At 47.7% G+C, this 17,131-nt stretch overlaps 1 protein-coding gene across 1 annotated transcript in view; it reads right to left on the bottom strand.

Moving 5' to 3' along the window:
* Positions 1-2,054: 2,054 nt before the first annotated feature.
* LOC134965192 (phospholipase A2 inhibitor and Ly6/PLAUR domain-containing protein-like) overlaps positions 2,055-17,131 on the bottom strand; it is a 41,262-nt gene continuing 26,185 nt past the window's right edge. The window contains exon 5 of the mRNA XM_063941704.1: positions 2,055-2,203. Within this exon, the coding sequence (XP_063797774.1) occupies positions 2,055-2,203 (149 nt within the window). The remainder of the gene's footprint in view (positions 2,204-17,131) is intronic.

Genomic DNA, 17,131 nt, shown 5'->3' with positions numbered 1-17,131 from the left:
CACTGTGTGTGCCCCCGAGGACCGAGTTTGAGAACCTGTTGGTATTTTGACCATGTTGGTATGTTGATCTTGTCGGTATTTTAACCATCTGTCAATGGTTGACGGGATTTTGACTGTTGGGATTTTGATTGTAGGTAAATTGACTGCATCCTGATCGCAGGACCCGTTCTGCACATGCTCTAACATCGTGGAAATGCATCAGCGATCCTTATCGAATTAGCCCAGTGGTTCTCAAACTCGGTCCTCAGGACCCCACACAGTGCATGTTTTGCAGGTAACCCAGCAGGTGACCAGGTGTATTAATTACTCACTGACACATTTTAAAAGGTCCGCAGGTGGAGCTAATTATTTCACTTGTGATTCTGTGAGGAGACCTGTAAAACATGCACTGTGTGGGGTCCTGAGGACCGAGTTTGAGAACCTGTGAATTAGCCCATTAGCACATAGACCCCTTAGAATGCCTTTAAAAATAATGCATGTTTATGCAGTTACACTACAAGATACGGAATTAATGAAGACAAAGGCAGTCAGTCAGGTAATATATATCATTATTTTATTATTATTTGTAAAAAAAATTTTTTTATAGAGGTTTAATTTTATGATAAAGCTGTAAGAAACCATTGTTTCCAGTTGTACAGTTTTATCATGTCATGATGGCGGCGTCAGCTGGCAGCGCTAAAATGTAATCTTCTGACAGACAGGCTTGGACAGGGGCGGATTGGGATGGAAAATCAATCAGGGAAATTTATGGAAGCAGCCCTAATAGGGGTGTGGTCTGATGACAGGGTTGGATCTGTTGAGGGGGCAGGATCCTTCCTCATAGGGCCTGATTGTACGCAATTGCGGCCTTCCTTGCGTCTTTTGCTGCACTTGTGTCTGAGACTAGGGGCGGATTGGGAACTAAAAGTGGTCCTGTAAAATTTTGTAGAAGTGGCCCGACATCTTCCTGGTGAGCCCTACGGCTAATTCACCCCTTGGCTTGGGTCTTCTTTGTGAGATGAGATAATAAGTTAAGATTGATGGAATGAAGGAATTACATGTGTTATAGCAGCAATCCCAAATCCCCCTCATTGTCTAGGCATAAATGAGAGGGGCTTCTAGGAAAAGAAATAGTTTCAATAGTTTCATGAAGTGGTTTTCTTATGCTGGGTCCACACTAGTAGATATATCTGCAGATCAATGGTTCTGCAGATATATCTATAGGTGGATCGAGCAGTGTGTTGTGCACACACACTGCGCGATCTGTCGGGACTGACGTGACAAACTGGGCGGACGTTTACATGAGCCCGCCCAGTTCAGTTGTCAATCACCGCTGGCTGGTACAGCATGTGTACGGGCGATCGGCTGCAACAATATATTGGTAGATATATTGGTTATCGGCTGTGCTGCAGGGCCGACACATTATGTCTGCGAATGACGGTGTTCAAAGACATATAATTCATACACACTGGCTGACGGACCCGCAATATATCGGCCGTTCCAGTACGTGTAAGCAGAAATGGACCGGTTTTACTGGGGAAGTTTAAAAGTACTTAAGAGCCCATTTATCAATGAGTGATAAAAAAAACTCATTGTGAGTGATAAAACTTGTTGCATATGATAAGTGATGCTCCAGCCAATCAGCTCCCAATTGTCATTTTTCAACACATGACAGTTAGGAGCTGAACACATGACAGTTGGGAGCTGATTGGCTGGGGCACTATTTGTCATACCCAACGAGTGTTATCACTCGTTGATAAACGAGCTCCTTAATAAGACTGAGCAGACTTCAAAATCACATGGAACCTTCAGAATTGTGGGACCACATTACAAAAGACAAACCTTAAGCAAATATGTGCCCTTTTACCACCAAGTCATTGTAGGAAACTCATTATACCACAAGTGACGTGACATGATGGGAGCAGTCTCACTCTAACCGAAATCTATCGATCCCTGAAAGAAAATACAAAAAAAAACCCATACACGTTTCCCATTAGGCTGGTAAAAGAAAAAGGATGGGGAACATATTCAATTTTTTTTCATGATTGTTGATGCATGAACAGGGTACACCACCATTACGGCTTCGGAGAAGTGCTGTGGCTGTCCGTGCACTGCACTGTGCTATTCCCACATATCAGTGAGCCGGGGTGCTCCTGTATAAAGCCAGCGTGCTCACACACATTCTCGGTCGCACAGCCCTGGAACGCGCTTTCCTGACAGGTTCCTGGAGACATACAAAGACACAAGAGAAAAAGAAAGATTCTGTGTTGGGGCACTCTTACTATAAAAAATTAATAGATCATAAAACTTAGCTTTGAATTATGCTAGAGTAAAATTGATGCAACAAGGAACAGTTAAGTGTAGTAAAAATAATTATAAGTTGCACACATGAATTTTCACATTATAATGCATAAAGTAGAGTGTATTTTTCTAAGCCTTGGTGAAAAAATATCATAGGAATTCAATTCAACGGGTATGTCCTGTCTATCATAAATATATCTTTGACAGGTATGTTGATCCCATAGGGCAGAGGTTCTCAAACTCGGTCCTCGGGGGCACACACAGTGCATGTTTTGCAGGTCTCCTCACAGAATCGCAAGTGAAATAATTAGCTCCACCTGTGGACCTTTTAAAATGTGTCAGTGAGTAATTAATACACCTGTGCACCTGCTGGGTTACTGTTATGCACACCAGTGCCAGCAGGGATGTACTGGTGTCTGAACAGTGAGGGATGCAAAACAAAACTCCCTAGTATTAGGAATGCTCAGATGGAAAGAAGCGAGATGTAGTGATTTAATACGTAGAGAACCCGAAATGCTGTTGCTAAGGGCAAAAGCAAAACCCTAAAGGGTTACCAACGGGTGTGGCAGTAAACTCCTTGGTCAGAGATGGAATAATAGACACAAGGAGAGTCTCCACAATCCTAGTCCTCACTTGCAGTGCACTGGTTCAGCTTACTGCCACTAAACTGACACCTCAACACCTTGCACAGTGAGAAAGGATTTTGGCAGGCAAGTCTGAGAATACAGCCGCAAACTTGCTAGGTTCACAGAGTAGCAAAAGAACCCCAGCAGGTTAAACGACTGACTCCAGTCTTACTGCTAGGTCTGGATTGGCAGAGTGTAGTACCAAATCCCAAGGCCTATTTGCAGTAAGCAACAAACAATTACAAAGTTTACACAGTACTAGCTAGCTTTCAGGAACTGACTAACCAACAAAGATTCAGCAGCATCTGCCTAAGCTGAGAAGAGGGTTTATATAGCAGGTGCTGTCCACGCCCCACTCAGACCTCACAGACTGTGAGCACAAAAACCAGCACCGGATCCCCTGCCGTGCACAGAGCCTGTAACCACTGCACAGCAAAAGACCCGAACCGGAGTATCAGCTACGCTCAGGTTACTCCGCTAGCACTTGTCTCCCGGTTGCCATGACGACGTGGCAGCACAGAGCAGGAGACCCTAACAGTACCTCCCCTCTGACGAGGGGTCAAAGAACCCCTACCACCGGGTTTATCGGGGAACTGCGAGAAGAAAGAGCGTAACAGTCTGGGGGCATGAAGATCACAACTGCGCACCCACGACCGCTCCTCCGGGCCATACCCCTTCCAGTGCACCAAAAATGACAGCCGACCCCGAACCATCTTGGAGTCAAGAATCCTTTCAACAACAAACTCCCTCTGGCCACGTATCAGAAGAGGGGAAGGTCTTCCACTGGAAGAAGGATTACTAATCGCTCGTTTTAAAAGGGAACAATGAGATGTTTTATTGATACCCAAAGAACGGGGTAGATCTAACTGAAATGCCACCGGATTGATAACCCTAGTGATCTTATAAGGACCGATGAACCGGGGGCCTAACTTATGAGATGGCTGTCTCAACTTCAAATTCTTGGTAGACAACCAGACAAAGTCTCCTAATTTGAAGCTGCAGGGTCTTTTCCGCTTATCAAAAACCCTTTTGGTCACTAATGACACAGACACAAGGGCTTTCTTTACTTTCCTCCAAATACCTCTAAGGACCGAAACCACAGAGGAACCACCAGGCGTGGAGTCCAGGGGGTCAAAAGAATTGGCCTTAGGATGATGCCCATACACACAAAGGAAGGGAGAGATCCCTGTAGCAGAGTGAGCCGCGTTGTTATAGGCAAACTCCGCCATGGACAGATGAGCCACCCAGTCAGTCTGACACTTGGAGACATAACACCTGAGGAACTGCTCCAAGGACTGGTTCACCCTTTCAGTCTGCGCATTAGACTGCGGATGGTAGCCTGACGACAAGCTGACAGAAATCTGGAGATCGGAACAAAATGCCCTCCAGAATTTGGCCACAAACTGGGATCCGCGGTCAGAGACCACATCAAGTGGCAACCCGTGGAGGCGCACAACATGCAGCATAAATAATTCAGACAGGCGTCTGGCCGATGGCAGCCTAACCAATGGAACGAAGTGCGCCATCTTCGAAAACCTGTCAACGACAACCCAGATGGCTGTCATCCCCGAGGATTTGGGCAAGTCCACCACAAAATCCATTGAAATGTGGGTCCATGGCTTAGATGGAATAGAGAGTGGATGTAATGGGCCAACAGGAACCCCTCTAGGAGTCTTATTTCGGGCACAGATGTCACATGCCCGAACCCACTGATCCACATCCCTAGCCACCGAGGGCCACCACACCGCCCTAGATAGCAACTCCCGAGTTCTGGCAATACCCGGGTGACCTGCCGACTTCTTGGCATGGAATTCCAGGAACACTCGCTGTCTTAACCTAGGAGGCACAAACAAAAGACCTACCGGAAGGTCTGGAGGAGCCTGCTCCTGTGCTCTAAGGACTAATGACAAGAGGTCCTGGGTAATGCCCACTTTAATACATGATGGGGACACAATGGGCAATGGCTCCTCTGTGGTCTCCTGGATTGGAGAAAAACTCTGCGAGAGCGCATCAGCCTTGATGTTTTTTGACCCAGGGCGATATGTTATCAAAAAATTAAAGCGAGCAAAAAACAAAGCCCATCGTGCCTGCCTGGCATTGAGGCGCTTCGCTGACTCTAAATATGCCAAATTCTTATGGTCGGTGAGAATTGAGACCACAAACTTAGCCCCCTCAAGCCAGTGTCTCCACTCCTCGAGTGCATCCTTAATAGCCAACAATTCCCGGTTACCCACGTCATAATTCATCTTGGCAGGCGAAAATTTACGGGAAAAGTAAGCACAGGGATGAAGGCGATTATCAGACACCCCCATCTGAGAGAGCACTGCCCCAATACCCATCTCAGAGGCATCCACCTCCACCACAAAAGGACGCTCTGGATCTGGGTGTCGCAGCACCTTGGCCGAGACAAATGCCCTTTTGAGACGGGCAAAAGCCGCTTTGGCCTCACAAGACCAGTGAGCAACATCTGCCCCTTTCTTAGTGAGTGCCACCAAGGGCGCCACTATAGACGAAAATCCAGCGATAAATCGTCTATAAAAATTCGCAAAGCCCAGAAAACGCTGAAGCGCCTTCAAACTAGTGGGCTGCACCCAATCCAGGACTGCCTGTACCTTGGAACCCTCCATTTGGAAACCTTCTGGGGGAGATAATATATCCTAGAAATGCGATTTGCTGAACTTCAAATTCGCACTTCTCCAGCTTCGCCCCAAGCCGGTGGTCTCTGAGTTTCTGGAGGACTAAGCGTACATGCTTCTGATGTTCCTCCAGGGAATGGGAGAAGATTAGGATGTCATCTAAGTATACAACTAAGAATCTATCCAAATATTCCCTGAGCACATCGTTCATGAAGTCCTGGAAGACTGCCGGGGCATTACAGAGCCCAAAAGGCATCACCAAATATTCATAATGCCCTAAGTGGGTATTAAAGGCAGTCTTCCATTCATCCCCCTCTCTTATTCGGATTAGATTGTACGCACCGCGTAGGTCAATCTTAGAAAAAATGGTGGCAGTACGAAGCTGGTCAAACAAGACCGAAATGAGAGGCAGTGGGTATGAGTTTTTAATCGTGATACGGTTCAATTCCCTGAAGTCGATGCAGGGTCGCAACGAACCGTCCTTTTTACCCACGAAGAAGAACCCCGACCCAACTGGAGACTGTGAAGGTCTGATAAATCCCTTAGCCAAGTTCTCCTGAATGTACTCTGCCATAGCCTGAGTCTCAGGACGTGACAGGGAGTACAACCTGCTCTTGGGAAGCTTAGCATTCGGCAACAAATCAATGGCACAGTCATAGGGGCGATGGGGAGGTAGTACCTCTGCAACTCTTTTGGAGAACACGTCCGCAAAATCTGCATAACATCCTGGCAATCCTGGCAAACTTAGCTGCGAAAGCCTGACTGGAAGGCTCAAGCAACTCCTGAAACAATCAGTACCCCAACTAAGAATCTCCCCAGAGACCCAGTCAAATTGAGGATTGTGGGCCCTTAACCAGGGTAACCCCAACACCAATGGGGCAAAAGTACAGACAGTCACATAAAAGGACAATTTTTCAGAGTGTGTGGCTCCAATAAACAAAGAAATCTGGCTAGTGCAAGAGGTAATTTTACCCTGGGATAATGGTTCCCCGTTTAACCCACAAATCTCAATTTCCGATGCCAAGGGTACTAAGGGAACAGAGTGTTTCAGGGCGAATTGGCGGTCCATAAAAACCCCGTCGGCCCCACTGTCCACAAAGGCCTCAGTCTTGACAGTTTGACCGAGGATCTTCAAGGTCACCGGAATGATAAAAGTCTTCTTGGGAAATTCCGACTTCTGACCTGACAGGATATTTCCCATCACCCTCAGGCCCTGAAGTTTTCCGGCTTTTCTGGGCATGATACTACCACATGACCTTTATTCCCACAGTACAAACATAACCCCTGCTGTCTCCTCCGCGTCTTCTCACGCGAGGAGAGGCGGGTAGCCCCAATCTGCATAGGCTCCTCGGAAAATTCCTCAGAGTCTGAGGTTCCCTTGGGAAAGAAGGAAACCTCGGTCTCCCTTTCAAGCCTGCGCTCTCTCAGCCGTCTATCCACCCGAATGGATAACTGCATGAGCTGATCCAAGCTATCAGGCAAGGGATATTGTACCAGTTGGTCTTTTAACTGGTTAGAAAGACCTCTTCGGTACTGGTGTCTCAGGGCTGGGTCATTCCACTGGGTATCATGGGCCAACCTCCGAAACTCCGTACAATAAACCTCAACTGGCCTTCGCCCTTGCTTAAGGATCGAAATCTGAGCCTCGGCTGAGGCCGTCTTGTCAGGGTCATCATACAACATGCCCAGTGCCGTAAAAAAAGCATCAACACTTTTAAGCGACGGACAGTCAGGCTGCAACCCATATGCCCAGACCTGTGGGTCTCCTTGTAGCAAGGAAATCGCTATGCCCACCCGCTGAATCTCCGACCCAGAAGACTGAGGCCTAAGCTGGAAATATAGCTTGCAGCTCTCCTTGAAACAAAAGAACTGCGAGCGATCTCCAGAAAAACGATCCGGGAGATTTACTTTCGGCTCCTTAACCCCTGAAGGTACTGCTGCTGCGGAAGCTCCGCCAGCGGCCTGCGAGGTGTGCATTTTAATGGACAAATCATTAAATTGTCGAGTCAGGACCTGCACCTGATCGACCACCTGTTGCAAAGTATTTTGAGGGGTATGCTCCATATTCCCACAAAATTTCAGCAGGAGTATTAGGCTGCTGAATATGTTATGCACACCAGTGCCAGCAGGAATGTACTGGTGTCTGAACGGTGAGGGATGCAAAACAAATGAACTCACAGACAGACTGGGGAATATGACATTACATACACAGAAGGTGATAGGGTAACAAAATAAACACAAAGTGAACAGAGAAGCCCAAAGGCTAAGAAACTGGTTGTCTCCCTAGTATTAGGAATGCTCAGATGGAAAGAAGCGAGATGTAGTGATTTAATACGTAGAGAACCCGAAATGCTGTTGCTAAGGGCAACAGCAAAACCCTAAAGGGTTACCAACGGGTGTGGCAGTAAACTCCTTGGTCAGAGATGGAATAATAGACACAAGGAGAGTCTCCACAATCCTAGTCCTCACTTGCAGTGCACTGGTTCAGCTTACTGCCACTAAACTGACACCTGAACACCTTGCACAGTGAGAAAGGATTTTGGCAGGCAAGTCTGAGAATACAGCCGCAAACTTGCTAGGTTCACAGAGTAGCAAAAGAACCCCAGCAGGTTAAACGACTGACTCCAGTCTTACTGCTAGGTCTGGATTGGCAGAGTGTAATACCAAATCCCAAGGCCTATTTGCAGTAAGCAACAAACAAATACAAAGTTTACACAGTACTAGCTAGCTTTCAGGAACTGACTAACCAACAAAGATTCAGCAGCATCTGCCTAACCTGAGAAGAGGGTTTATATAGCAGGTGCTGTCCACGCCCCACTCAGACCTCACAGACTGTGAGCACAAAAACCAGCACCGGATCCCCTGCCGTGCACAGAGCCTGTAACCACTGCACAGCAAAAGACCCGAACCGGAGTATCAGCTACGCTCAGGTTACTCCGCTAGCACTTGTCTCCCGGTTGCCATGACGACGTGGCAGCACAGAGCAGGAGACCCTAACACACACTCATGAATTACACAGGTTCTGTGGCTGCTTAAAACCAGGTGAAATGCAGGCTTGTAGTCAGCCAGCCACCGAACCCGTGTAATTCATGGGTGTCCCAGGTTAAAGGGATAATATGGTCAGCCTACGGGTGTGGTATGGTATGCCGGCGGTCGGGCTCCCGGCGACCAGCATACCGGCGCCGGGAGCCCGACCGCCGGCTTACCGACAGTGTGGAGAGCGCAAATGAGCCCCGTGCGGGCTCGCTGCGGGCATGGCACGCCACGCTATTTTATTCTCCCTCCAGGGGGGTCGTGGACCCCCACGAGGGAGAATAAGTGTCGGTATGCCGGCTGTCGGGATTCCGGCGCTGGTATACTATGCGCCGGGATCCCGACAGCCGGCATACTGAAGACCACCCCAGCCTACATACCATATGATTGTAATGGAAAACAATGAGTGTTGATGCTCAATTATGGTTTAGATATAATAAACTTGAGAGAATCTACCGAGTGTTGACCTTTCAGATGCATATACTAAACATTAACCTGTTTAAAACAGGTTAATAAGATTATGCAAGTGGTCTTAATATTACAGCATGCAGAAAACTTTTATCTATCTATCTATCTATCTATCTATCTATCTATCTATCTATCTATCTATCTATCTATCTATCTATCTATCTCACATAGTTTTTATCAAACAGATCAAAGATTCCTGGAGACACAGAAGTAATGATTGGTTGTTAGATTTTGTCTGCTATGTATGAACTCTAATAGGCCCTACACACTGGCCGATATTCCTCAAAGATATGAACGATCTCGTTCATTATTGAATGAGATAACGTTCATATCTTTGAGTGTGGAGTCAACAGCGATGAACGATGCGCGGCCCCACGCTCGTTCATCGCTGGTGCCCCGTCGGCTGTGCATGCAGGCCAATATGGATGATCTCGTCCATATTTGCCTGCACTTCTATGGAGCCGGGTGACGGGGGGACTGAAGAAACTTCACTCCCCCCGTCACTGCCCCCCCGCCGCCGGGTCGACCGTCGTCCGTATCCGCCATCGGGCAGCTCGGCAGCGGATCTTTATATGTGTAGGGCCCTTTAGATTGATTTCCATTTTCTTTGACTTTTTATTGACTATTACTGAGGAATTATTTGCATAAACATTCCATTTATCAGCTTAATGTAGGTGAGTTATGTTATGTAATGCAGCGGTGCAGAAACTGTGGGTCTGGACCACCTGTACATCCTTCGATGCCAGTTATAGAATATAATTCTGTTGGGAAATGCCTGAGGTTCCAGCACAATGTCTTGCTAACACTGGGGTGCCCAGCTAAAAGTGGTCGGCCATTACTGATCAAGGCTATGGGGCTATAGCTACCAGTAGGACACCATAAGTACCTACTGGACTATTCAGTGTCAGCTATCATACCGTATCTACCAGATAATAATCTAAGTTTCCCAGATCTCAAAGAAAATGTTGGGTTACTTTTAGAGATGAGCGGGTTCGGTTCCTCGGGATCCGAACGCCCCCGAACTTCACCTACTTTACACGGTTCCGAGGTAGCCTCGGATCTTCCCGCCTTGCTCGGTTAACCAGAGCGCTCCCGAACGTCATCATCCCGCTGTCGGATTCTCGCGAGATTCGTATTCTATATAAGGAGCCGCGCATCGCCGCCATTTTCACTCATGCATTGGAGATTGAACGGAGAGGACGTGGCAGCGTTCTCTCCCTGAAAAGCTCCGTAATCTGTGCTCAATGTGCTGCAAATATTTGTGCTCAGTGTGCTGCAAATAATCTGTGCTCAGTGTGCTGAAAATATCTACGTTCTCTGCCTGAAAACGCTCCATATCTGTGCTCAGTGTGCTGCAAATATCTGATCAGTGTGCTGCATTGTGGGGACTGGGGACCACCAGTATATAATTATAGTAGTACAGTACAGTAGGCCATTGCTGTATCTTGCAGCTCTGTGTCACTGCACGTATCCATTCCATATCTGTGCGGCATTTTTGTGAGCAGTATATATACTAGCATTACAGTGAAGCATTTTGGTGACCCAACAGTATATAGTTGTGTACAGTAGGCCATTGCTGTACCTTGCAGCTCTGTGTCACTGCACGTATCCATTCCATATCTGTGCGGCATTTTTGTGAGCAATATATATAGTATTACAGTGCAGCATTTTGGTGACCAACAGTATACATATATAGTACAGTACAGTAGGCCATTGCTATTGATATATTACTGGCATATAATTCCACACATTAAAAAATGAAGAACAAAAATGTGGAGGGTAAAATAGGGAAAGATCAAGATCCACTTCCACCTTGTGCTGAAGCTGCTGCCACTAGTCATGGCCGAGACGATGAAATGCCATCAACGTCGTCTGCCAAGGCCGATGCCCAATGTCATAGTAGAGAGCATGTAAAATCCAAAAAACAAAAGTTCAGTAAAATGACCCAAAAATCTAAATTAAAAGCGCCTGAGGAGAAGCGTAAACTTGCCAATATGCCATTTATGACACGGAGTGGCAAGGAACGGCTGAGGCCCTGGCCTATGTTCATTGCTAGTGGTTCAGCTTCACATGAGGATGGAAGCACTCATCCTCCTGCTAGAAAAATGAAAAGACTAAAACTGGCAAAAGCACAGCAAAGAACTGTGCGTTCTTCTAAATCCCAAATCCCCAAGGAGAGTCCAATTGTGTCGGTTGCGATGCCTGACCTTCCCAACACTGGACGGGAAGAGGTGGCGCCTTCCACCATTTGCACGCCCCCTGCAAGTGCTGGAAGGAGCACCCGCAGTCCAGTTCCTGATAGTCAAATTGAAGATGTCACTGTTGAAGTACACCAGGATGAGGATATGGGTGTTGCTGGCGCTGGGGAGGAAATTGACAAGGAGGATTCTGATGGTGAGGTGGTTTGTTTAAGTCAGGCACCCGGGGAGACACCTGTTGTCCGTGGGACGAATATGGCCATCGACATGCCTGGTCAAAATACCAAAAAAAAAAATCACCTCTCTGGTGTGGAATTATTTTAACAGAAATGTGGACAACAGGTGTCAAGCCGTGTGTTGCCTTTGTCAAGCTGTAATAAGTAGGGGTAAGGACGATAACCACCTAGGAACATCCTCCCTTATACGTCACCTGGAGCACATTCATCAGAAGTCATTGACAAGTTCAAAAACTTTGGGTGACAGCGGAAGCAGTCCACTGACAACTAAATCCCTTCCTCTTGTAACCAAGCTCCTGCAAACCACACCACCAACTCTCTCAGTGTCAATTTCCTCATTAGACAGGAAAACCAATAGTCCTGCAGGCCATGTCACTGGCAAGTCTGACGAGTCCTCTCCTGCCTGGGATTCCTCCGATGCATCCTTGAGTGTAACGCCTACTGCTGCTGGTGCTGCTGTTGTTGCTGCTGGGAGTCGATCGTCATCCTAGAGGGGAAGTCCGAAGACCACTTGTACTACTTCCAGTAAGCAATTGATTGTCCAACAGTCCTTTGCGAGGAAGAAGAAATATCACAGCAGTCATCCTGCTGCAAAGCGGATAACTGAGGTCTTGGCAGCTGCGTTGGTGTTAAACGTGTGTCCAGTATCCACTGTTAATTCACAGGGAATTAGAGAATTGCTTGAGGTACTGTGTCCCCAGTACCAAATACCATCTAGGTTCCATTTCTCTAGGCAGGCGATACCGAGAATGTACAGAGACGTCAGAAAAAGAGTCACCAGTGTCCTAAAAATGCAGTTGTACCCAATGTCCACTTAACCACGGATATGTGGACAAGTGGAGCAGGGCAGACTCAGGACTATATGACTGTGACAGCCCACTGGGTAGAAGTATTGCCTACCGCAGCAAGAACAGCAGCGGCGGCACCAGTAGCAGCATCTCGCAAATGCCAAATCGTTCCTAGGCAGGCTACGCTTTGTATCACTGCTTTGTGTCACTGCATATGATTCTGTCACCATTGAAAGAATGGTGGAGGACTATATGAGTGACCGCATCCAAGTAGGCACGTCAGACAGTCTGTATGTATACTGGCAGGAAAAAGAGGCAATTTGGAGGCCCTTGCACAAACTGGGTTTATTTTACCTAAGTTGCCCCCCCCCCCCCTCCAGTGTGTACTCCGAAAGAGTGTTTAGTGCAGCCGCTCACCTTGTCAGCAATCGGTGTACGAGGTTACTTCCAGAAAATGTGGAGAAGATGATGTTCATCAAAATGAATTATAATCAATTCCTCCGTGGAGACATTCACCAGCAATTGCCTCCAGAAAGTACACAGGGACCTGAGATGGTGGATTCCAGTGGGGACGAATTAATAATCTGTGAGGAGGGGGATGTACACAGTGAAAGGGGTGAGGTATCGGACGATGAGGAGGAGGTAGACATCTTGCCTCTGTAGAGCCAGTTTGTGCAAGGAGAGATTCATTGCTTCTTTTTTGGTGGGGGCCCAAACCAACCAGTCATTTCAGTCACAGTCGTGTGGCAGACCCTGTCGCTGAAATGATGGGTTTGTTAAAGTGTACATGTCCTGTTTATACAACATAAGGGTGGGTGGGAGGGCCCAAGGACAATTCCATCTTGCACCTCTTTTTTCTTTAATTTATCTTTGCATCATGTGATGTTTGGGGCCAATTTTTTTTAAGTGCCATCCTGTCTGACACTGCAGTGCCACTCCTAGATGGGCCAGGTGTTTGTGTCGGCCACTTGGGTCGCTTAGCTTAGTCATCCAGCGACCTCGGTGCAAATTTTAGGACTAAAAATAGTATTGTGAGGTGTGAGGTGTTCAGAATAGACTGGAAATGAGTGGAAATTGTGGTTATTGAGGTTAATAATACTATAGGATCAAAATTACCACCAAATTCTATGATTTAAGCTGTTTTTGAGGGTTTTTTGAAAAAAAACACCCGAATCCAACAAAAAATTTTCAGGGAGGTTTTGCCAAAACGCGTCCGAATCCAAAACACGGCCGCGGAACCGAATCCAAAACCAAAATACAAAACCCGAAAAATTTCCGGTGTACATCTCTAGTTACTTTCTCTACCAGTCAGTAGGATCAAAATTACCACCAAATTCTATGATTTAAGCTGTTTTTGAGGGTTTTTTGAAAAAAAACACCCGAATCCAACAAAAAATTTTCAGGGAGGTTTTGCCAAAACGCGTCCGAATCCAAAACACGGCCGCGGAACTGAATCCAAAACCAAAATACAAAACCCGAAAAATTTCCGGTGTACATCTCTAGTTACTTTCTCTACCAGTCAGTAAAGGTGGTAAATGCAGCTACAAAGATGAGACCCACAAAGCATACATTATAGCACAAGGATTATTACGTAACAGCGCTTATGACTGCAGAGGTGCAAAATGTTGTTGTCTATGTTCTAAGGCATGGAGAGAGATAAAGGGGTCTAATGACTTAAGGCCCGTACACACTGGTCGATGTATCGGCCGTTATCTTGAACGGCCGATACATCGCGGGACCGTCGGCCAGTGTGTACGGGCGATACGTCTGTGAACTCCGTCGTTCACAGACGTATCGCGTCGGCCGCGCAGCACAGCCGACGGCCAATATATCTACAGATATATTGGCCCGTCGCTGTGTGTGTACGGGGCGGTCGTCCGACCACCCGTACACATGCTGCGGCGGCCGGCGGTGATTGACAGGTGAACTGGGCGGGCGCGAGCGCCCGCCCGCCCAGTTCATGACGTCAGTCCCCCGACGGATCGGGCTGTGTGTATGCACAGCACACTGCCCGATCCGTACATAGATATATCTGCAGATATATCTAATAGTCTGTACCCACCTTAAGCCTTGCAGAGCGATAAAGTGTAGAGAGATAAATTACCAGCCAATCAGTTCCTGTAATTTTTCAAACACAACCTGTAACATGACAGTTAGGAACTGATTGGCTGGTTATTTATCTCCATCCACTTTATCTCTCTCCAAGCCTTAGTACATAGAACCCAAAGTACCAGCCAATCAGTGCCTGTTCTTTTTCAAACAGAGCCTGTGGCATGACAGTTAGGAGCTGATTGGCTGGTACTTTATCTCCAGTGACTTTATCTCCATCCAAGGCTTAGTAAATAGACCCCTTAGTTCATCGACCCCTGTGCACCAGCTTGAAGGAAGGGATGTTCTTTGCTAACTGCAGTCAAAAGGTATTTATATAAATTTAAGTGGCAATGGTGGGTGACTAAAGGTGGGTACACACTGGAAAGATATATCTGCAGATCAATTAATCGGCAGATATATCTATGGACGGATCGGGCATTGTGCTGTGCATACACACTGCCCGATCCGTCGGGGACTGACGTCATGAACTGGGCGGGCGTGTACACATTTCCGCCCAGTTCAGCTGTCAATCACCGCCGGCCGCCGCAGCATGTGTACTGGCGGCCGACCGCAGTACACACACAGCGATGCGCCAATATATCAATAGATAAATTTGCCGTCGGCTGTGCTGCGGGGCCGATGCGATACGTCTGTGAACGACGGAGTTCACAGACGTATCGGCCGTACACACTGGCCGACGGACCCGTGATATATCGGCCGTTCAAGAGAACGGCCGATATATCGGCCAGTGTGTACGGGCCTTTACACTCATCTATGGATTTAGTGTCTACCAGTCAATGCTGGGTGTTCACATCTACTTGGCAGTGGTGGGTGACCATTACCTACTGCTCAGTGGCGGGTGACCATATATACTGGTCAGAGAGACGGAGACGAGTGAACATATCTACTGGGTAATGACGGTTCAATTAGGTAATTTGTATCAATGTACATTGTACAGCTCATTGAGGGAGCCCCTGACGTCCTCTTCCGTTCTCCTGTGAATATTTCTAAAGTGTTGCCACAGTAATGGTGAACTGATAATGCCATGCTACACTATTGGGATGAGGCTCTGTGTTGCTGGACGATAGTGCCTTAATTCCTCTGTGTTCTGCTGCCGCTGCATTTGGATACCTTGCTCCCCTGCACTGATTTGTTTTGTTGCATCTCCTTTGCAGACTGAGTCCAGGGGCGGATTGGCAGTTAAAGTCCCTGGAAAGTTTCCCGGGAGGCCAACGGGACTGTGTGGCCCTCACTCCCGGGAGCTCTGCACTCAGCCCTTTTATTATGACAGTATTAGAGGTGCGCTCTGCACTGACTCTGTTACTTACTGGTTGTATCTGGCAGGTACTAGGACCCTGCACAGATCTGCACACAGGAGGGGAGCTCTGCAGCTACTATAGGTTGCAATGCAGACACATTAGTAAGCTGGAGGTCCATCTCCGACCATGGGGCTAATTCAGACCTGATTGTAGATGTGCTAAATTTAGCACATCTACGATCAGTCACACTGCCATGCGGGGGGACGCTCAGCACAGGGCTAGCCCGCCCCACATGCCAGTGCCTGCCCCGTCGCACAACTACAAAAGCATCGCACAGCGGCAATGCTTTTGCACCTCCCCCCAACGGTTTGGGCATGCCTGCGTTGCCCGGACCGCGCCCCCTATATGGCGGCTAAACACCGCCGGCCCGCCGCCTCCCGCCGCCTCCCGCCCAGCGACTGCCTCTGCCTGTCAATCAGGCAGAGGCGATTGCTGGGCTACGACAGCTGTCGGCTGTCTGGCATGTGCCGGTGCACTGCGGCGGTGGCGCATGTGCAGTTCATACCTGATCGCTGCTTTTGCACAGCACCGATCAGGTCTGAATCAGCCCCCATGCACAGGGGTATCCGTTCACATGGTCGACCATGTTATGGTCGACAGTCATTAGGTCGACCACTATTGGTCGACATTGACATGGTCGACATGGACACATGGTCGACACACGAAAATGGTCGACACATGAAAGGTCGACACATGAAAAGGTCGACATGAGTTTTTTAACTTTTTTTTCTTTTGGGGAACTTTTCCATACTTTACGATCCACGTGGACTACGATTGGAACGGTAATCTGTGCCGAGCGAAGCAGTAGCGGAGCGAAGGCACCATGCCCGAAGCATGGCAAGCGAAGCGAGCCATGCGAGGGGACGCGGTGCACTAATTGGGGTTCCCAGTCACTTTACGCAAAAAACGACACCAAAAAAAGTTACAAAACTCATGTCGACCTTTTCATGTGTCGACCTTTCATGTGTTGACCATTTTCATGTGTCGACCATGTGTCCATGTCGACCATGTCAATGTCGACCAATAGTGGTCGACCTAATGACTGTCGACCATAACATGGTCGACCATTCATACCGGAACCATGCACAGGAGGTCAGCCAGCTACAGCCTGGAGACGTGTAAAATACAGGACAGGATGACTGAGTCAGCCATCCACAGTCCGCCCAGGGGAGGGAACTACTGTCCTTATTCTGTATATACAGTACAGTACAGTATGAATGTAAGCTCTCACGAGCAGGGCCCTCTCGCCTCATGTGCTTTTCCTTCTCTTACTTAGACTATCCTCTTCTCCATGCTCCCTACAACGGCGCCTAACATTCGGTTTCTGCCACCCTGATGCTTTAGTGTCATATTGGCTGATGCAGGAATGTTTATATACCATGTCCTACATTGCTCTGTACTGTAAGTCACTGGTTTTCTTCTTTTCCTCATTTGTTTTTGTACTGTGTTAGGCACT

This window comes from Pseudophryne corroboree, chromosome 10 (genome assembly GCF_028390025.1).
Source record: "Pseudophryne corroboree isolate aPseCor3 chromosome 10, aPseCor3.hap2, whole genome shotgun sequence".
Taxonomy (NCBI): Eukaryota; Metazoa; Chordata; class Amphibia; order Anura; family Myobatrachidae; genus Pseudophryne; species Pseudophryne corroboree.
Note: the sequence above shows the minus strand (reverse complement) of the source record. Positions and strands in the feature narration are given on the sequence as shown.